The sequence below is a fragment of the Lepidochelys kempii genome, chromosome 8, assembly GCF_965140265.1.
Source record: "Lepidochelys kempii isolate rLepKem1 chromosome 8, rLepKem1.hap2, whole genome shotgun sequence".
NCBI lineage: Eukaryota > Metazoa > Chordata > Testudines > Cheloniidae > Lepidochelys > Lepidochelys kempii.
In genome coordinates this window covers 75,034,751-75,056,529 of record NC_133263.1, presented here as the reverse complement: position 1 = coordinate 75,056,529, position 21,779 = coordinate 75,034,751, and the positions used below count along the sequence as shown (strand labels likewise).

Sequence of the window (21,779 nt, the reverse complement as noted above, 5' to 3'; positions counted from 1 at the left end):
CCTCAGTCCCTGGAAAAATCATGGAGCAGGTCCTCAAAGAATCAATCCTGAAGCACTTGCATGAGAGGAAAGTGATCAGGAACAGCCAGCATGGATTCACCAAGGGAAGGTCATGCCTGACTAATCTAATCGCCTTTTATGATGAGATTACTGGTTCTGTGGATGAAGGGAAAGCAGTGGATGTATTGTTTCTTGACTTTAGCAAAGCTTTTGACACGGTCTCCCACAGTATTCTTGTCAGCAAGTTAAGGAAGTATGGGCTGGATGAATGCACTATAAGGTGGGTAGAAAGCTGGCTAGATTGTCGGGCTCAACGGGTAGTGATCAATGGCTCCATGTCTAGTTGGCAGCCGGTATTAAGTGGAGTGCCCCAAGGGTTGGTCCTGGGGCCAGTTTTGTTCAATATCTTCAAAAATGATCTGGAGGATGGTGTGGATTGCACTCTCAGCAAATTTGCGGATGATACTAAACTGGGAGGAGTGGTAGATACGCTGGAGGGGAGGGATAGGATACAGAAGGACCTAGACAAATTGGAGGACTGGGCCAAAAGAAATCTGATGAGGTTCAATAAGGATAAGTGCAGGGTCCTGCACTTAGGACGGAAGAACCCAATGCACAGCTACAGACTAGGGACCGAATGGCTAGGCAGCAGTTCTGCAGAAAAGGACCTAGGGGTGACAGTGGACGAGAAGCTGGATATGAGTCAGCAGTGTGCCCTTGTTGCCAAGAAGGCCAATGGCATTTTGGGATGTATAAGTAGGGGCATAGCGAGCAGATCGAGGGACGTGATCGTTCCCCTCTATTCGACATTGGTGAGGCCTCATCTGGAGTACTGTGTCCAGTTTTGGGCCCCACACTTCAAGAAGGATGTGGATAAATTGGAGAGAGTCCAGCGAAGGGCAACAAAAATGATTAGGGGACTGGAACACATGACTTATGAGGAGAGGTTGAGGGAGCTGGGATTGTTTAGCATGCAGAAGAGAAGAATGAGGGGGGATTTGATAGCTGCTTTCAGCTACCTGAAAGGGGGTTCCAAAGAGGATGGCTCTAGACTGTTCTCAATGGTAGCAGATGACAGAACGAGGAGTAATGGTCTCAAGTTGCAGTGGGGGAGGTTTAGATTGGATATTAGGAAAAACTTTTTCCCTAAGAGGGTGGTGAAACACTGGAATGCGTTACCTAGGGAGGTGGTAGAATCTCCTTCCTTAGAGGTTTTTAAGGTGAGGCTTGACATCCTGGCTGGGATGATTTAACTGGGAATTGGTCCTGCTTCGAGCAGGGGGTTGGACTAGATGACCTTCTGGGGTCCCTTCCAACCCTGATATTCTATGATTCTATGATACTCTACTGCTTGAATTAAATTCAAAATGATACATTTTCACAAAATCTTATATATCACTTGTCTGCCTATGCTCTTCCACATTTATATTGCTGTCAAGGGTTCAACAAGAGACAACAAATATCAGGACTTTAATATCATTAAACAACATCCAGTCCAGGATGGAAAATCCATTATTCAATTCAAGGAAGTTTTCTGGTTAAAGTAAAGATTTACAGAACAAACACTGTAACATTAAGAGACTTAAATAAAGTACTGTAATTGTATAATAATTATATGAGATTCGCCTTTATTAAGACTACATGGTTCAACAACATACCTGCACCAACTGATCTAGTATTTTCAGACAATGTTCTCTCTTCTCATCTTCCTGCTTATAACTCAAAATGGATCTAACAAGAGGACAAATAAGATTCCAGCCCATACTCTTGACAATAACCTGTAAATCAGATTTACAGAGAAAACAGGCCAAAATTTAGTGGATTTAAAATACAATCCTAAATGAATACATATATACGTCAAAAAGAGTCAATAGATTATGGATGACAAACAGATGAATGATGGATGACATCAAGAAGGCTGAGGTGTTTAATGCCTAGTTTACTTCAGGTTTCAGAGTACCGCAGTCTTCATTAAAAAAGTCAACTGTGACCGGATGCTTAATACAATTAATATTAATAAGGGGAAAGGAACACAAGTCAGAATAGGGAAAGAACAGGTTAAACAATTTTTAGATATGTTAAATGTATTCAAGTTGGCAGGGCCTGATGAAAACGATCCTTGGGTACTTAAGGAACTAGCTGAAGCAATCTCAGCAATTAGCAATTAACTTCGAGAACTCATGAAGGACGGGTGAGGTCTCAGACAACTAGGGAAGGGCAAACATGGTATTTATCTTTAAAAAAGGGAACAAAAAGGACCCAAGAATTATAAACCAGTCTGCTTAATTTCGATACTTGGTAAAATCCTAGAACAAATTATTAAACAATTAATTTGTAAGCACCTAGAGGTCAATAAACTAATAAGTAATAGCCAACATGGATCGGTCAAGAACAAATCGTGCCAAATCAACCTAATTTCCTTCTTTGACAGGGTTACTGGAATAATGGATGGGGGAAAGGCGTAGATGTGACATATCTTGATTTTAGTTCAGCTTATGACACATTCCCACATGACAGTCTCATAAGTAAGGTTGCAAGTCTGTCATGGAAGTCACGGGACCTCCATGACTTCTGCAGCCAGCAGGTGTGACTGACCCCAGGGCTGCCTGAGCAGCTCAGGCAGCCCCGGGGCCAACTGCACTGGCCCACCCCAGAGCCAGCTGCACTGCTTCCTCCCCCACACCGACAGCAATGGTCCCAGGCTGCCCTTGCCAGCAGTGGTGGTGGCTGGGCCATCCCCCTGCCAGCAGCAGCGGTGGGTGCCCCAGAGCCTCCCCCCACAGCACCAGCGGGTGCCCCGGAGCCTCCCCCCAGAGCACCAGCGGGTGCCCCGGAGCTTCCCCCTCCAGAGGAACAGCTGTGCCCCCGGAGCACACCAGAACTCCAAAGATTTAGTCAGGGGTATGTAGTACAAGTCATAAACAGGTCACGGGGCCAGGAATTTTTCTTTATTGCCTGTGACCTGTCCATGACTTTTACTAAAAAATACCCATAACTAAATCTTAACCTTACTCATAAGCAACCAGGGAAATGTGGTCTAGATGAAATTATTATAAGATGGGAGCATAACTGTTTGAAAAACCATACTCAAAAGTGTTCATTGTGCAATGGTTCACTGTCAAAATGGGAGGATGTATTATTGAATGTTTTCATTAATTACTTGGATAATGGAGTGGAAAGCATGCTTATACAATCTGCAGACAATACCAAGCTGGATGGCGTTACAAGCACTTTGGAGGACAGGATTAGAATTCAAAATGACCTTGACAAATTGGAGAATTGGTCTAAAATCAACAAGATGAAGTTCAGTAAAGACAAGTGCCAAGTATTATACTTAGGAATGAAAAAATCAGATGGACAACTACCAATGGGGAATAACTAGCAGGGTGGTAGTATTACTGCAAAGAATCTGGGCGTGATAGTGGACCACAAATTGCATATGAATCAACAATATGAGGCAGTTACAAAAAAGGCTAACAACACTGTGGCATGTATTAACAGGAGGGTCGAATGTAAGACACAGAAGGTAATTGTCCTGCTATGCTTGGCACTGGTGAGGCCTCAGCAGGTGTACCGTGTTCAGTTCTGGGCACCACACTTTAAGAAAAATGTGGACAAAGTGGAGAGAGTCCAAAGGGGAGAGAAATAAATGATCAAAGATTTAAAAAACCTCATCTATGAGGAAAAGTTAAAAAAACTGACCATATTTAGGTTTGAGAAAAAAAACTGAGGGGAGACCTGACAATAGTTAAGGGCTATTATACAGAGAACAGAGAGCAACTGTTCTCCATGTCCACTGAAGATAGGATAAGACGTACCGGTAATCAGATTAATCTGCAGTAAGGGAGATTTAGATTGGATACTAGGAAAAACGTTCTAAACTATAAAGAGAGTTCCAAAGGACGTTGTGGAATCCTTGTAATTGAAGATTCTTAAGACAAAGTTAGGCAAACACCTGTCAGGGATGGTCAAGGTATATTTGTCCTAACTCCATGCTGGAGGCTGACCTAGGTGACCTCTCGAGGACCCCTCCAACCTTGTATTTCTATAATTCTGTGATCAATGCTGGTTGTAACATACCATAGTCATTAATATGAATACAAAGTTTATCATTACAATGTTCTGTTCTGGGCATCTGTTATGCTCTCCTTCCCTATTTGGCAGAATGGATGAAAATTCTGAAGAGCATTCTCCAAAATATACATGGAATAGTTTTTCTCCTATGTCAATATAAACTTATGCATTTCCAGGTGTGTATGTGAACGTGCCTTTCAAATAGGGATAGGCAGTGTTCTAACTCTTTTATTGGATGGTAGTAGCAAAATTCCAGACAAAAATTAGAGAGAACACAGTATTTGAGGAAGGAGGTAAACTGTTCTTTTCAGGTCTTAAATGCTTACTCTAAAATTAATGGGGTACAGAGGCTGCAACCAGACTACTTTCCATCTTTCCATGAAGTGGGACAATATTATTCCATCCCGCATCACCTTTTCTGACTTCCTATCTATCTCTGTATCCCATTTAAGTAGGTTCTCCCAGTTTCCCAAACTGGCCATATACGTCTCTGAACTTTCATTCTGTTACTTCCTGTCTGCTCGCTTTCTTCTTAGACTCTTGGCCAATTTTAGTCCATCTATCTGGAATTCTCTCTGCCCCAACAAAGAGTCACTATCACTTTCCCTTTTTAAAATTTGCCTTAAAATCTCTCTTAAAATCACTGTATTTTCCACTGAATGCATCCAATGAAGTGAGCTGTAGCTCACGAAAGCTTATGCTCAAATAAATTTGTTAGTCTCTAAGGTGCCACAAGTCCTCCTTTTCTCTTCTCTTCTGTTTATCTTAATTAATGAACTATTAATGAAAGGATTTGTTAAGGACACTGTGCCTCATATCCTTGTTTACAGCTAAACAGTACACTGCTCAGGAGGAAATATACAAAGTTGGCTTTAAGCCACTTCTTCAACTCTTTCTGTCCTGGACCAGTTGTGCAGCAACCTGGATCCCCAACATAAGGCAATGCAGCCTGATGGCTGCTCTAAGATGCTCCAGCTAACAACAGCTCTAAGGGGCTGATCTAGGAATCAAGAATTACTCAGTACGAGGAAGCCCCTGCTTCCTATGTGGACAGCCTGGAGTGGTCACATGTAGGAGCCACTAGCATGCCTGTATGACATGAAAGGATTGCCCTACTCTGAGGTGACCTCTTGTGGTTGGCTATGTTTGTTTCAGGTCCAGTAATCATTGCCAAAACAGTTTCATAGAAAGATGAATCTGGGTCTATACAAACTGTACATGTCTCTCAGTGTATAGCTGGTACAGTGCCCTGAAATTGTACATCTTTGTGCGTACTGTATGGTATTTGTATCTTACAGAGATACTAAGAATAAAACTCTCAAACCATGTATAAACAGCTGGAATATGCAAAATTTAACCTATTTACCTGTGTGTTTAAAGTATACTGCTAAAATACACACAGATGCAGATTTAACCTTACCTTATTTTTCTCATTTTGAATTACTTCTAATACTTCTGCTGCATAACCTTCTTCTAAGCACTTCTGGCCTGCTACTTGAAAAAGATTGAAATCTTCTCCTTTGAAATCTTCTTCTTCTAGAATTTGCTACAATGAAAATTTATCTTTAATTTTACATTTATATAATGTAAATCACAAACAAACCCAAATTTGAGTTTAAATACAAATTTAATTTAGCTGTAACTTTAGATTTTACTATACCTATAATTTATCATTTAGACACTAGAATACTCTGAGGGAATGCTGCACCAAAAAAATTAAAAATTCTGCACCAAATAATAAAAATTCTGCAAAATTCATTTGTCAAAATAACACATTATAATTACACCATTTTCAATTATTTTGGTAATTTATTTCAAAATATTAGTCAGCAAATAATTGAAAATGGTGTGATTATATTATTATTGTGTTTCTGTGTTATTTTGACAAACAAGCTATGCAGAACTTTGCAGAATTTTAAAAAAATTTATTTTTTGGATCAGACTTCCCTCAAGAGTACCAGCATTCTGTGTGGTGCAATCTGGGTGCAGACAGCTCGGTGGGGGTGAATCTGGATGCACAGAGGCTCAGTGCAGGGTTCTGAGTGCAAGGCAAATGGGGCTCTGTAGTGGAGTCCAGGTGAAGGTGGTTAGGGCTCAGTGTGGGTGTCTGGGGGAATAGGGCTGGGTGGGGTGGAGGGTCAGGATGTAGCTGGTTGGGGCCAATGGGGTGCAGGTTTGCGTGTGGGGGGCTCCTCATGCAGGGGGTCAGGCTCAGCAGGGTGGAAGTTCGGTGGGGGGGGCCTCAGTGGGGGGTTCCAGGTGCACGGATGGGGGGAGTGGATCATTAGATAGGGAGCTGCTCTCCCTGTCCACCCAACCCCCATGCATCTGGACCGCCTGCTCCAACTGAGCCTCACCACCCCACACCCGGAACCCCCACCCAGACCCCCCCTCTCTGCAGTGCAGAGCTTCCTGCAGCCAGGGGAAATTTCTGGGTGTTGATCTGACCAAGCCCTGGGTGTTCTGTGCAGGGAAGAGGAAAGCAGATCCCACTCACCCCCAGTGATTTACCTCTCCCCGGCTGCCTGAACAGATGCATCTGAGCTGCGCGCGTGCGAGAGAGAGTGCGCACATTGGTGCAGCTTCTCCTGTTTCTGCAAGGAGGCAAAGAGAATCTGCGGGCGGGGGCGCAGAATCCCCCCAGGAGTAAAACAGATACTAGTAATTAACTCAGAACACATGCCAGTCTCTCAATAACACTTTCCCTGACGTGAGATTACACCAAGTCTTTTGGAGAGGCACATTTTCTTCTACAGGCTCCTGCCTATTGCTGCTGCCTCTTAACTGGCTGTAGAAGCTACTGTTGAGGGAAGCAGAGCACTTCCTCGTCTAGTAGGAGTCTTAGGACAAGAACCAGGGAGCAGGCAATGGAAACTGAAAACCAAATCTGCATGGTCATGACAAGCGCTATCGAAAGCTCCCCTGCTTTTTTATTTAAATATAGTACAGGCAATGCCAGTTTCTATAACTTTTAGTATCTTTTTACAAAAAGGAAGTTACTTACGCATCTTTGTATAATGGCTTGAAGTTCCTCAGTTGCCATCATATCTTGACTTTGTTCTTCTGACATTGAAAAGCTCTGGCATAAGTTAGAGTACAGTACCGAGTCACATATTATAACATTATATTCAATATTATACTGGATTTAAGATGGAGATTAAAAAAGTATCACTTTTTAGCAAGTCCCGACTGGTAAAACAGCTAACAGATGGAGGAATGAGAAAGATCAGTCATTGGCAGAAGTTAAGAAGGCTGAATAAAAGAACATGAGGGAAAATAGAAGAGAAAAAAGTTCAGAAATGCAGGGTGTTCTTTCATTCCACCATCTCCCGTGCATGCAAGCACTGCTATTACTTGTTTATAGGAGACAAGAAAGAGCATGCATACTGTATCTAGAGAGGGAAATTGTCCAACTATTAACAGAAAGTCCACTGCATAAGGATCAATTCCTTTACTGTCTTTGTGGAACAAAAATGAAATAGATATAATGTGACCCAATCAATAGGTTACAGATTCAGAATATCATAGCTATAGAATCAGTTTTTGAGGAATAAGATTTTGCGAGGCAGTTGTGGCAGCCTAAAAGTGCAATGTTGCAATTGGGGGATAAATGATTCACTGTTGAAGAAGGTAATCATCATATATACTGACAGGTTTCAGAGTAACAGCCGTGTTAGTCTGTATTCGCAAAAAGAAAAGGAGAACTTGTGGCACCTTAGAGATGAACCAATTTATTTGAGCATAAGCTTTCGTGAGCTACAGCTCACTTCATCGGATGCATACTGTGGAAAATACAGAAGATGTTTTTATACACACAAACCATGAAAAAATGGGTGTTTATCACTACAAAAGGTTTTCTCTCCCTGCCCCCCCCCCATCCTACTCTCCTGCTGGTAATAGCTTATCTAAAGTGATCACTCCCCTTACAATGTGTATGATAATCAAGGTGGGCCATTTCCAGCACAAATCCAGAGTTTAACAAGAACGTCTGAGAAACAGTGGGGGGGGGGAGGAATAAGCAAGGAGAAATAGGTTACTTTTTATAATTACTCAACCATTCCCAGTCTCTATTCAAGCCTAAATTAATTGTATCCAATTTGCAAATTAATTCCAATTCAGCAGTCTCTTGTTGGAGTCTGTTTTCAAATTTTTTTTGTTGAAGGATAGTCACTTTGAGATCAGAAATCAAGTGACCAGAGAGATTGAAGTGTTCTCCGACTGGTTTTTGAATGTTATAATTCTTGACATCTGATTTGTGTCCATTTATTCTTTTACGTAGAGACTGTCCAGTTTGACCAATGTACATGGCAGAGGGGCATTGCTAGCACATGATGGCATATATCACATTGGTGGATGTGCAGGTGAACGAGCCTTTGATAGTGTGGCTGATGTTATTAGGCCCTGTGATGGTGTCCCCTGAATAGATACGTGGGCACAGTTGGCAACGGGCTTTGTTGCAAGGATAGGTTCCTGGGTTAGTGGTTCTGTTGTGTGGTATGTGGTTGCTGGCGAGTATTCACTTCAGGTTGGGGGGCTGTCTGTAGGCAAGGACTGGCCTGTCTCCCAAGATTTGCTGTCACTTGCCCCACAACCTCAGCCATGCAGAACACAATGCCATCCACAGCCTCAGAAACAACTCTGACATCATAATCAAAAAGGCTGACAAAGGAGGTGCTGTTGTCATCACAAATAGGTCGGAATATGAACAAGAGGCTGCTCGGCAGCTCTCCAACACCACTTTCTACAAGCCATTACCCTCTGATCCCGCTGAGAGTTACCAAAAGAAACTACAGCATTTGCTCAAGAAACTCCCTGAAAAAGCACAAGATCAAATCCGCACCGACACACCCCTGGAACCCCGACCTGGGATATTCTATCTACTACCCAAGATCAATAAACCTGGAAATCCTGGGTGCCCCATCATCTCAGGCATTGGCACCCTGATAGCAGGATTGTCTGGCTATGTACACTTCCTCCTCAGGCCCTACACTACCAGCACTCCCAGCTACCTTCGAGACACCACTGACTTCCTAAGGAAACTTCAATCTATCGGTGATCTTCCTGATGACACCATCCTGGCCACTATGGATGTAGAAGCCCTCTACACCAACATTCCACACAAAGATGGACTACAAGCCGTCAAGAACACTATTCCTGATAATGTCACGGCTAACCTGGTGGCTGAACTTTGTGACTTTGTCCTTACCCATAACTATTTTACATTTGGGGAAAATGTATACCTTCAAATCAGCGGCACTGCTATGGGTACCCGCATGGCCCCACAGTATGCCAACATTTTTATGGCTGATTTAGAACAACGCTTCCTCAGCTCTCGTCCCCTAACGCCCCTACTCTACTTGTGCTACATTGATGACATCAACATCATCTGGACCTATGGAAAAGAAGCCCTTGAGGAATTCCACCATGATTTCAACAATTTCCATCCCACCATCAACCTCAGCCTGGTCCAGTCCACACAAGAGATCCACTTCCTGGACACTACAGTGCTAGTAAATGACGGTCACATAAACACCACCCTATACCGGAAACCTACTGACCACTATTCCTACCTACATGCCTCCAGCTTTCACCCTGACCACAACACATGATCCATCATCTACAGCCAAGCTCTGCGATACAACCGCATTTGCTCCAACCCCTCAGACAGAGACAAACACCTACAAGATCTCTATCTTACAACTACAATACCCACCTGCGGAAGTGAAGAAACAGATTGATAGAGCCAGAAGAGTTCCCAGAAGTCACCTACTACAGGACAGGCCTAACAAAGAAAATAACAGAACGCCACTAGCCGTCACCTTCAGCCCCCAACTAAAACCCCTCCAACGCATTATCAAGGATCTACAACCTATCCTGAAGGACGACCCAACACTCTCACAAATCTTGGGAGACAGGCCAGTCCTTGCCTACAGACAGCCCCCCAACCTGAAGCGAATACTCACCAGCAACCACATACCACACAACAGAACCATTAACCCAAGAACCTATCCTTGCAACAAAGCCCGTTGCCAACTGTGCCCACATATCTATTCAGGGGACACCATCACAGGGTCTAATAACATCAGCCACACTATCAAAGGCTCGTTCACCTGCACATCCACCAATGTGATATATGCCATCATGTGCCAGCAATGCCCCTCTGCCATGTACATTGGGCAAACTGGACAGTCTCTACGTAAAAGAATAAATGGACACAAATCAGATGTCAAGAATTATAACATTCAAAAACCAGTCGGAGAACACTTCAATCTCTCTGGTCACTCGATTTCTGATCTCAAAGTGACTATCCTTCAACAAAAGAAATTCAAAAACAGACTCCAATGAGAGACTGTTGAATTGGAATTAATTTGCAAATTGGATACAATTAATTTAGGCTTGAATAGAGACTGGGAATGGTTGAGTCATTATAAAAAGTAACCTATTTCCTCTTGCTTATTCCTTCTCCCAGCCCCCCCCTCCCCCCCTGTTCCTCAGACGTTCTTGTTAAACCCTGGATTTGTGCTGGAAATGGCCCACCTTGATTATCATACACATTGTAAGGAGAGTGATCACTTTAGATAAGCTATTACCAACCGGAGAGTGGGTTTGTGGGGGGGGGGGGGGAGGAGAAAACCTGGATTTGTGCTGGAAATGGCCCACTTTGATTATCATACACATTGTAAGGAGAGGAGTACTTGTGGCACCTTCGAGACTAACTAATTTATTTGAGCATAAGCTTTTGTGAGCTACAGCTCACTTCATCGGATGCATACTGTGGAAAGTGTAGAAGATCTTTTTATATACATACAAAGCATGAAAAAATACCTCCTCCCACCCCACTCTCCTGCTGGTATTTTTTCATGCTTTGTATGTATATAAAAAGATCTTCTACACTTTCCACAGTATGCATCCGATGAAGTGAGCTGTAGCTCACAAAAGCTTATGCTCAAATAAATTAGTTAGTCTCGAAGGTGCCACAAGTACTCCTCTCCTTACAATGTGTATGATAATCAAAGTGGGCCATTTCCAGCACAAATCCAGGTTCCCCCCCCTCCCACAAACCCACTCTCCTGTTGGCAATAGCTTATCTAAAGTGATCACTCTCCTTACAATGTGTATGATAATCAAGGTGGGCCATTTCCAGCACAAATCCAGGGTATAACAAGAACGTCGGGGGGGGGGGTGAGGAAAAAACAAGGGGAAATAGGTTACCTTGCATAATGACTTAGGCTTGAATAGAGACTGGGAGTGGCTAAGTTAATAGTATCCAATTTGCAAATGAATTCCAATTCAACAGTTTCTCGCTGGAGTCTGGATTTGAAGTTTTTTTGTTGTAATATCGCAACTTTCATGTCTGTAATCGCGTGACCAGAGAGATTGAAGCGTTCTCCGACTGGTTTATGAATGTTATAATTCTTGATATCTGATTTGTGTCCATTTATTCTTTTACGTAGAGACTGTCCAGTTTGCCCAATGTACATGGCAGAGGGGCATTGCTGGCACATGATGGCATATATCACATTGGTGGATGTGCAGGTGAATGAGCCTCTGATAGTGTGGGTGATGTTATTAGGCCCTGTGATGGTGTCCCTGACACAAATCAGATGTCAAGAATTATAACATTCATAAACCAGTCGGAGAACACTTCAATCTCTCTGGTCACGCGATTACAGACATGAAAGTTGCGATATTACAACAAAAAAACTTCAAATCCAGACTCCAGCGAGAAACTGTTGAATTGGAATTCATTTGCAAATTGGATACAATTAACTTAGGCTTGAATAGAGACTGGGAATGGTTGAGTCATTATAAAAAGTAACCTAATTCCCCTTGTTCCCCCCCCCCACGTTCTTGTTAAACCCTGGATTTGTGCTGGAAATGGCCCACCTTGATTATCATACACATTGTAAGGAGAGTGATCACTTTAGATAAACTATTACCAGCAGGAGAGTGGGGTGGGGGGAGGTATTTTTTTCATACTTTGTGTGTATAAAAAGATCTTCTACACTTTCCACAGTATGCATCCGATGAAGTGAGCTGTAGCTCACAAAAGCTTATGCTCAAATAAATTGGTTAGTCTCTAAGGTGCCACAAGTACTCCTTTTCTTTTTGAGAATACAGACTAACACGGCTGTTACTCTGAAATCTGTCATTGTAAGGAGAGTGATCACTTTAGATTAGCTATTACCAGCAGGAGAGTGGGGGGGGGGGAGAGAAAACCTTTTGTAGTGATAAACACCCATTTTTTCATGGTTTGTGTGTATAAAAACATCTTCTGTATTTTCCACAGTATGCATCCGATGAAGTGAGCTGTAGCTCACGAAAGCGTATGCTCAAATAAATTGGTTCGTCTCTAAGGTGCCACAAGTTCTCCTTTTCTTTTATCATATATACTCTCTCTAGATTATTTGCTCTATGATTGGAATGTAGGATATTGTTTGTTTCTTTTTACTGTCTAGACATTTTTTATTAAAATCAAAGCTCCATCACTGCTAAATTTTATCTAGTGAATATCTTGTCATTTAGGTGTTGGTATCTTTAAACCTACTAATGAATTTTAAGAGAGCCTGACACAATGAGCTATATACTATGCTAGCCTTTCACCTGTAGAGGGAGACTGGCTCAAATCCTTCCCATTGAAGGCAATAAGACTACTCACATGCATAAAATTAAGTACACGCTTAAATCTCTGCATAATGAGGATCGCTGCCTAATGCCTACTGGATACTTGTAAATCTCACATTTTTATTTAATAATAAAAAAAAAAGCCTGAGGATTTGTTATGCCTACATTTGGGCGTGCAATCACTGTGTCTGTACACACATCCAGTGATTCTGCATGCAAATGGCTAGTTTAGTGCCTAAACTAAACCTATCCGAAACACGTAATCTTGATATTTATGCAACATACACAGGTGCACAATTGCATACACATTTTTATATACTGTCCTCATGCATTCCATTTCAAATCTTGGCCTCACCCATTTCACATGATATATTTAAACAACTACATTAATTTGGTCCATAAAACAAACATTATTAAGTCAAATTGTACTAAAAGCATCCAAATTGTATTTAGATTACTAAAAGAATAAATGCGATAGACTAATTTGATAGACTATATTGATAGTCTACTTACATTTTATTTCACTGTGGGCCAACACTGAACCTAGACTTGTCAGTTTCACTTTGCAGTTCTCATTGCCCCATAAGTGCTGGAATTAGGTGTGCTGCCACACCCCCTGTCTTGAAGCAGTTTCTGTTATATACAGAGTTTACAGTTGGGTTCAGTGCCTCTTAGCACCCCCTCTATAAAAACTGTTCCAGCGTTAGGGTTTCCAATTTTGGTTGCACGTATTCCTGGAGGTCTCATCACACCACAATCTTTAATTAAAGCTTAATCTTTAATTCCTGGAGACTCCAGCCCAATCCTGGAGGCTTGGCAACCCTATCCAGAATCCCTGCATTGCACTAGCATGTGCTGTTGTGTTTTGGTTCACAACACTGCAAGAGCAATGGTGACATTTCCCCAGAACTATTTTAAATTTGTTTTAAAACAAATGTATAGTCCCTATTTGGGGCCCATCATTGGGGCCTATTTGGCACAACATCAATCATGCCAAAATCATGGGGCTGAGCTCTGTGCTGCTGTAATGGTGTACTGGCTCAGGGCTCATTGCAGAATTGGCGCCTAAGTGATTAATCCAGTTGTCAATATCATCTTATTCTTTTCCCTAATTTCAGTGGGAGCTGGACAGGTATCTAAGTCATTATGAAAAATTACATATTAGCTATACTTGATGAACTCCCGTCACTCATTTATAATATTTTTCACCTATTTTGATTTCAGACTTGACACTGCATGCTCTCCATAAGAACAGTCATACTGGGTCAGACCAAAGGTCCATCTAGACCAGTATCCTGTCTTCCAACAGTGGCCAATGCCAGTGCTTAAGAGGAAATGAGCAGAACAGGGCAATTATTCATCCCCTGTCATCCACTCTCTCAGCAGTCAGAGACTAGAGACACCCAGAGCATGGGATTGCATCCCTGACCATCTTGGTTAATAGCCACTGATGGACCTATTCTCCATGAATTTATTTCATTCTTTTTTTAATCTAGTTATGGTTTTGGCCCCCTAGCACATCCCCTGTATCTCCAAATACACAGAGGTCTAGTACAGGCTCTGTTCTGAACTTTTAATTGAAAGCTATTTGAATTATTTAACTTTCCACTCCACTCCCCAAATGGATAACTCCAAACACACACAAGGAATTTCACTGGAGTCTGGGGGTTACTTAAAGAATCCGATCATCAATGAAAAATGCGACTCAGTGAGGGAATTTATTCCACACGGCTGTCAGTGCCTAAAAAGGATGAAAGCACCTAGCATCCTCCATACACTTTGGGACACTGACACTGCAGCATCCGCATCGCCGCTAGCCACACTTTGGGTATGGAGAGGATGGGCTGTATGGGATCCTCTTGGACAAGGTTCAGCACAGTAGTACGTGGGATTATAACCCATGCACTGCGTCACATCAGACGCTGCTCAATACCCCTTGGCCTAAAATAATGCAACTGGTGTCTCTTAAAGCAATAAGCAGATCGCCGTTCCCGCCAGAGGCCAGGGCTGCGGGGGCATCGCCCTGAAGGAAGAGAAAGAGGAGACCGTCTGGGTGGCTCACGGCAAAATCCTCCAGCCAGAGGCGGAGGCTGTAAACAGGCCTGCGAGCTCCAGTCCTCCAACCAGGGGGGCGGGCGGGGAGGGTCGTTGGGAGTCTCCTCATCCGGCCCCTCTGAACCAGCTCCAGGGGACACGTCTGGGGAGCTGCCCCGGGTGAGGCTCGGCTCGGGGGACAGGCCCAGTACCCCCCAGGAGCAGAACGTGCCGGGAGAGAAATAAGGAGCCCTCCGCCAGGGGGCTAAAGCCCGCAGCAGCAGCCGCTCCGCTCCCCAGCAAGGCTCAGGGCCCGCTTCGCCCGGCAGCGCGAAGCCTCCTTCGCCCCAGCCCCCTCCCCGGGGCGGCAAGCACTGCGCGGCGCCTGCCTCCTACCTAGCGTGCGTCCGCAAGAGGCCGCGCTGGATCGAGCCCCGTGTGCCGCGTCTCAGGCTCCGCCTCCCACGGCGCCGCGGCGGGTGTGAGAGGTCAGGCCGGGCGGGCGATGATGGCGGCGGCGGCGCCGCTGCGGGTCGGTGCGAAGGCGAGGTCCAGCCGGAGACGCGCAGGTAGGATTAGTACAGCCCAGTCACACACACGCACGCACCGCCGCTTCCCGGGCTCGTGGCCTCGTCCTCCCCGGCTCCGCGCAGGGGACTGACCCAAGCCGTCCTGGGGTGAGGGAGGTGTTAGTGGTTGGCATAAACAGATTAAGCAATCGCTTAGGGCCCCAAGCAGCTCAAGCGCCCCCCCCCCCCACATTATTAGTATGTGTTGAGGGGGGCAACAATATTCCAGTGTAGGGCTCCCAGAGTATTAGCACCAGCACTGGGGGGGCTCTGTGGCTGGCCCAGCCCTATGGCATAGCCCAGCCCTGTGGCATGGCCATCCCCACTCCTGGCCCAGTGGTGTGGTGTGCCCTGGCTGTGGCGTTCTCAGCTTCTAGAACCATAGAATATCAGGGTTGGAAGGGACCTCAGGAGATCATCTAGTCCAACCCTCTGCTCAAAGCAGGACCAATCCCCAATTTTTGTCCCAGATCCCTAAATGGCCCCCTCAAGGTTTGAACTCACAACCCTGGGTTCTCCTGTAACTATATCCTGAGTAGGACCCTACCAAATTCGCATCTGTGAAAAACACGTCACGGACAGTGGAATCTGATCTCCCTTATGAAATCTGGTTCGATGAAGTGAGCTGTAGCTCACAAAAGCTTATGCTCAAATAAATTTGTTAGTCTCTAAGGTGCCACAAGTCCTCCTTTTCTTTTTGGTCTTCTGTATGATTTTACCCTATACTATACAGATGTCACTGGGGAGACTAGCCTTTCCCAAACTGGGGCTGGTTGTGGGGGGCGGTTGCAAAATTACTGTAGGGGGTTTGCGGTATTCCCACCCGTACTTTTGCGCTGCCTTCAGAGCTGGGCAGCCAGAGAGCGGCAGCTGCTGACCAAGGGCCCAGCTCTGCCGGCAGTAGCGCAGAAGTAAGACTGGCAATGCTGTACCATGCCATCCTTGCTTCTGCACTGCTGCTGGTGGCAGCACTACTTTCAGAGCTCGGCTCCTGGCCAGCAGCCACCACTTTCCAGATGCCCAATTCTGAAAGCAGCGCTGCCGCCTGCAGCGCAGAAGGAAGGGTGACAATACCACGACACCTCTACAATAACCTTGCAACCCCTCACAATCCTCTTTTGGGTCAGGACCCCTACAGTTACAACACTGACATTTCAGATTTAAATATTTGCAGTCATGAAATTTAGGATTTTAAAAATCCTATGACCATAAAATATACCATAATGGACCGTGAATTTGGTGGGGCACGAATCATGGGTCATGGTGGAAATTACCATATCTCATTGTTAGTGAAGCTTGGCCAAAAGGGGGTGTCTGTATCCCAGGGAAGATGGGATGTTGGACAACGTTGATGTAAAGGCGCTTGACATTAGGCCACGTGCACCAGCATCCATGAGAACGACATGCATTGCTCCTTTAGGGATGTGGCTTGTTGGCTGCAACTTTCACTTGCTTCCTCCATGTAAGGACCCTGTTGTGTAGCATCATTAAGGATGGTGTCAACCTAAGTTGTTTGAAACTAATCAAATAAAACAAGCCTATTTTCTGATCAAGCACCATTTAAATGGTATGTTTTGAAAAAGTGTTAAGTGTTAAAAAAAAAAAAAATCTCCCCTTTTTTACATAATTCTTTTCTGCTTCTCTTTCTGTATAGAAGTTTCCTTTCAAAAGGGAGTGGCTGGCTAAGGGGAAACAGTAAAATTGCTTTGTGTCAAATGCTGTCAGCTGCACAAAGACGACAAGCTGGGGAGGCAGAAAGATATTGGAGGGGTGTCAGGACTTTTGCAGGGCTTGGTTCTAAAACTTTTTTTAGTTACAGGAAACTTAGGTTGCATCTACACTAAGAATGTATCTAAAATTTCCTACACCTTCTGCCACTTGTGCTACCAATGGGTTGGGGAAGAGGAGCTAATGTAGGTCAAACCCCTGTTAAAGTCAGCAATGTTCCACATGGGTGTAGTGCACGTGGCGCCTGTTGCAGAATCAGGGGTCATATTATTTCACCTGTTCAGAGCAGATTCAACCAACGTCAGGGGGCAGAGAAAACAGTGGCAGCCAGTGCCTTGTCTACATTGGCATTTCCGCAGTTGCTGTTGCCACTGGAATTACAATGGTGGGAAATGTTACGGAAGAATCCATAGGACGGGGTGGCCACATGCAGCTCTTCAGAAGTTAATCTGTGGCTCCTTGTCTAGGCACCAACTCCGGGGCTGGAGCTACAGGCGCCAACTTTCCAATGTGCCGGGGGGTGCTCACTGCTCAACCCCTGGCTCTGCCACAGGCCCTCCCCTCACTCCACCCCTTCCTGCGCCCTCCCCTGAGCCTGCTGTGCCCTCCCTCCTCCCCTCCAGAGCCTCCTGCATGCCACGAAACAGCTGATTGGGAGGGGGAGAGGTGCTGACCGGCGGGCGGGAGGACCGGAGTTGGGGAAGCTGATGGGGAGCTGCTGACGTATTACTGTGACTCTTTGGCAATGTACATTGGTAAATTCTGGCTCCTTCTCAGGCTCAGGTTGGCCACCCGTGCCCTAGGAAATACAGTTGTTACAAAATCTTCAGGAAGAAATGTGACACCACCATCCCCAGTTAATAGTATCCCCTTAACTTGTTTTTTTGAACAATGTACAGGACTAAAATGATTTATTCTTCCCTGTCCTGTAGTTTGCCAGTAGATAGTGTGCCAACTTATTATTTGGTCTTGCTGCTGAATATTTAACTAAAAACTGCTGCAGCTATCTATTTAGAAACCCCAGAAGCACAGGTTTCCAAGCAGTTGCTTATGGTTTGGCTTGTGTGCAAATATTTCTTCCCTGAGGCTACTTTATGTATGGAAACGTATGAGCCACAAATGGATGTTTTGTTATTTTGAAAGTTAAAAGGTACATTGATTTATATATTATTTTATTACTAGGAAATAAACAGTCAAGTATTTTGAAAAATGAAGATGCAGCACAAAGGTATGATGCCTAGCTAATGTTATATAGTAATAATAATTGTTTACTTTAGAGTTCTCACCTCTTTACAGAATGTCTTTTTGCTTTTTCAGAAATTTCAATAACTGTGTATAGAAGATACTTACCATTCTAATAATATTTAGCAAGTTTGTCTGCTATTCAGCACTGTAAGATGATTTAAACAACTCCGCAGATTTGTCTTGAGTTATCATATGCACACCTTTTCCTTCCAACCTGTCTCTGTCTGAGTTCTTTTCATTACCTTCCTAGGCTCTTCATCCCAGTCCCAATCTTCTTGCCCAGCCAGTCCCATTGCAGTCCCAGACTTCCTCCTGCTCTGGGTCCCGGTCCCAGTCCCCAGCTGTTCCACCTGAGGGCATGAAGGTTTTTGTTCTTAAAAGAAAAATGTTGCCCACTAACCAGAGTACGTGTGAGAAAACATTTACATGCTGCTTTTCTTACAGTCCTGACTTCTGGATGCTGTGCTTCATTTACTATTTACTTGGGCACTGGCTCAGTTACGTATTAATCTTGTTACAATGATGTGTTTACTTCCCAAATGAACTGTTTTCTCCAATAAAGATTGTTCAGGCTGCCTGTGGGAGAAGCCCTGGATACTTCTCCAAGAACTTGGCGGAATGCCAAACCAAGTTTGGAAAACTCACTTGATGGTTCCTGGTTGTTACAAAGTTCTAGTCTAAGTGGAATACATTGCTGAGGTTACCGTAGCAAAATGCATACCAGATCATTAAAATGCTACACTTCATATAGGAGAGAGACAAAAGATATGTTTGAGAGAATTGTGTATGGTAAAGTGCTGTCTATGTAATTCAATATTTACTCTATTGTAGGAAAGCAGCACTTGAGGCTGCTATTAGAAAGAAGATTGAATATGAGAAAAAAGCTCTGCATGTTGTTGAACAGCTATTGGAGGAAGATATTACAGAAGAGTTCCTTGTGAATTGTGTATGTGTTTCTTTTACAAGGTCTTACACTAATTTGTGTCCCTAGCCCCTGTTTGCCAGAAGCTGGGAATGGCCGACGGGATGGATCACTTGATGGTTACTTGTTCTGTTCATTCCTCCTGAAGCACTTGGCATTGGTCACTGTCGGAAGACAGGATACTGGGCTAGATGGACCTTTGGTCTGACCCAGTATTGCCGTTCTTATGTTTTTAAAGTTCTTTTTAATTCTTGTAACAGATTTGTTTGGGTAATAACCATTCAATCATCCAGTGTCTCTTTCAGTGCTAATGTACCCTCTGTTCTTGCTTTTAATATTTCCACTGTGAAAATATATATGTCTTGTTTTTAAAAGCTTGGCTTAGCCAGCCCTACTCATGATGAGTATTGCTTACTCTGGGTGAGTAGTCCCACTGCCTTTAGTGGCTCATGGATTCCAGATTGACGAGTGTGGTGTAAAAAGTTAGGATCAGATCATCTCCTCTGTGGGAAGGGGCTTTAGAGAAAGGCCCCATGGTACCATCCTTTGACCCATATGACTTCCCTGGCACCATAGCTTCATTAGAACAATGGAAGGACTACCCGTGTTGTGGTTGTTCTAGGTGAGGTTATGCAGAAAAGACAATACAGCTCCAGGTTGTATATCTTTTCTGACTACTCCCAGTTGGCCCTGCAGAACTTAATATGTGGCTGAGCCTCCTCTGCACACGGTAGGAGAGAAAGCCATGTGCAGAGGGCCTGCTCTTAATGCGCATATATATGTGTATACATATATATATATGAGATATGATCCAGATCACAGATACTATTACTCAACATGATGTAAGGATTGTAGAATCTGGCCCAAGGGGAATATATTATGTTGCAAGCGTTAAACTGAAACACTCTTGTGAAGATACCTGACAAATGATCTATTATATTTTATCTCATGTATATGTTAAGTAGATCTGGGCAAACATTTTAGTGGTTGAATCTGAGTTCAGCTTATATAAAACAAGTTCCCTTCTACTTGGTGCTGAAAATTTTTGGCTAAGTATGTACCATGACTTGGGTACTCTTGAAAAATATTTAGCAGGACAAACTTACCGAAAACATCCATATGTTGGGTGTACCGTTTCTTCAAATTGTGCCCAGGGCCATAAGCACAGTTATTTTACTCAGTGTTCATCACTTAAACAATAATATAAATGTAAAAGCATGAAAAGTGTCACTAGATTTATAATGTGTACCATGTAAAAAGTGTCAGTTAAGCTATATACACTGTGGAAATATTAGCCATTTATGGGGGAAACTGCAGAAATAACTTTTTCACAAAATTATCTAAATAAAAATATAAGATGTTTTTAATAGTACTGTCTATACACTTGCTCTCATCTTACTGTGTGTGCTCACTCTATTACCATTTTTATCTTTTAACTTCTGCTTTTTAAATAGTAGTGGTTTTACTAATTTTTGTAGTGAACAAACTTAAGCATTCATGTACTTCTGAGTTTTGAGAGTTATGATACAGTGAATACATTTAAAATAAGTCTGTTGATAACTATTTTCTAATGATTTTAGGGAAATTTTATTACCCCATCTCACTATAAGGATGCTGTGGAGGAGCGTTTTATCATCAAACTCTGTGGCTATCCCTTGTGTCAAAATAGGCTAGAAAATGTAAGTTTCTTTTTAATTAATATTTTGATGTTAAGAGCTCTTGAGCCTTTCTTTATCTTTTCCATTCTCTCTTTGTCATTCTAATCATATGATCAGGAATCATTCTGTGTTACTCCCAGGTGAAGGTCCTGTTGCTCCCCACCAAAAATCTCTCTAAAGGGAAAGATTGAATTTGCTCTTTTGGCTATGACTACTGCATGACTGAATCCTTTGTCATCTTTGTAAACTGACAAAGAATAATATGGATTAAACATTATGGATTCATGACTCCAGCTGTGCAACAGGAAAAGTTTATTTCCCATCCTAGTGTTTTCTTTTCTGTGAAAGCACATATCTCCATGGGGAAAGAGGCTTATAATGTTTAAAGACAATATATCCCCATGGATACATTTTAGAACTCTTTGTCACTGTTGGATAGGTTGGCTTCATAGAAGCCTCACTATGTGGGGTTATTGGGGACTCAGAGCCATTGCAGAGGTCTGCATAGGCCCACAGGAAGCATAAATGAAACTTCAGAGCCTGAAATACAGTTGACTTAAACTGTGTTGTAATGCTAGCTGCAGTATAGTAGGTAACTAGTTAAATCCGTTTAATGTTTCTATTACAAGTAGGAAACAACACTTCCTAGATTTTAAAAGTAACAATACACTCAATCCCTAAATTTGACACTTCAAGTAAATTTCCATGATATTGGTATTTGGCCTTTGACATGATCTACTTGTCTCTGGAGTTTAATCTATCTATTAATCTCACAGCATAATAAAAAATAGGACTAGCTCCTGTTGCACAATTGAAGTCTAATGACAGTAGTATCAATTTAGTAATTCCAGTATGGCAAATATGGTCAGGAAAAGAAAAAATCTATGTTCTGCTTAAATTAAAGTGAAAAATCTGTGTCTTACA

At 43.2% G+C, this 21,779-nt stretch overlaps 2 protein-coding genes across 7 annotated transcripts in view; one reads left to right on the top strand and one right to left on the bottom strand.

The window, feature by feature from the left end:
- Positions 1-15,335, bottom strand: part of GLMN (glomulin, FKBP associated protein) — a 51,605-nt gene extending 36,270 nt beyond the window's left edge. Inside the window, exons 1-4 of one of the 2 annotated variants that reach the window (XM_073357080.1) lie at positions 15,130-15,335; positions 7,079-7,153; positions 5,495-5,620; positions 1,659-1,778 (exon numbers count right to left, since the gene is read on the bottom strand). In XM_073357080.1, coding sequence (XP_073213181.1) covers positions 1,659-1,778; positions 5,495-5,620; positions 7,079-7,144 — 312 coding nt within the window. In that variant the 5' untranslated portion in view covers positions 7,145-7,153; positions 15,130-15,335. The remainder of the gene's footprint in view (positions 1-1,658; positions 1,779-5,494; positions 5,621-7,078; positions 7,154-15,129) is intronic. The other variant, XM_073357079.1, reaches the window with a different exon arrangement.
- Positions 14,886-21,779, top strand: part of RPAP2 (RNA polymerase II associated protein 2) — a 70,742-nt gene continuing 63,848 nt past the window's right edge. For 2 of the 5 annotated variants that reach the window (XM_073357075.1, XM_073357076.1), the window contains exons 1-4: positions 14,891-15,302; positions 18,213-18,258; positions 19,107-19,221; positions 20,778-20,876. In XM_073357075.1, coding sequence (XP_073213176.1) covers positions 15,239-15,302; positions 18,213-18,258; positions 19,107-19,221; positions 20,778-20,876 — 324 coding nt within the window. In that variant the 5' untranslated portion in view covers positions 14,891-15,238. Of the gene's footprint in view, positions 15,303-18,212; positions 18,259-19,106; positions 19,222-20,777; positions 20,877-21,779 lie in introns of all 5 variants that reach the window. The other 3 variants (XM_073357077.1, XM_073357078.1, XM_073357074.1) reach the window with 3 other exon arrangements.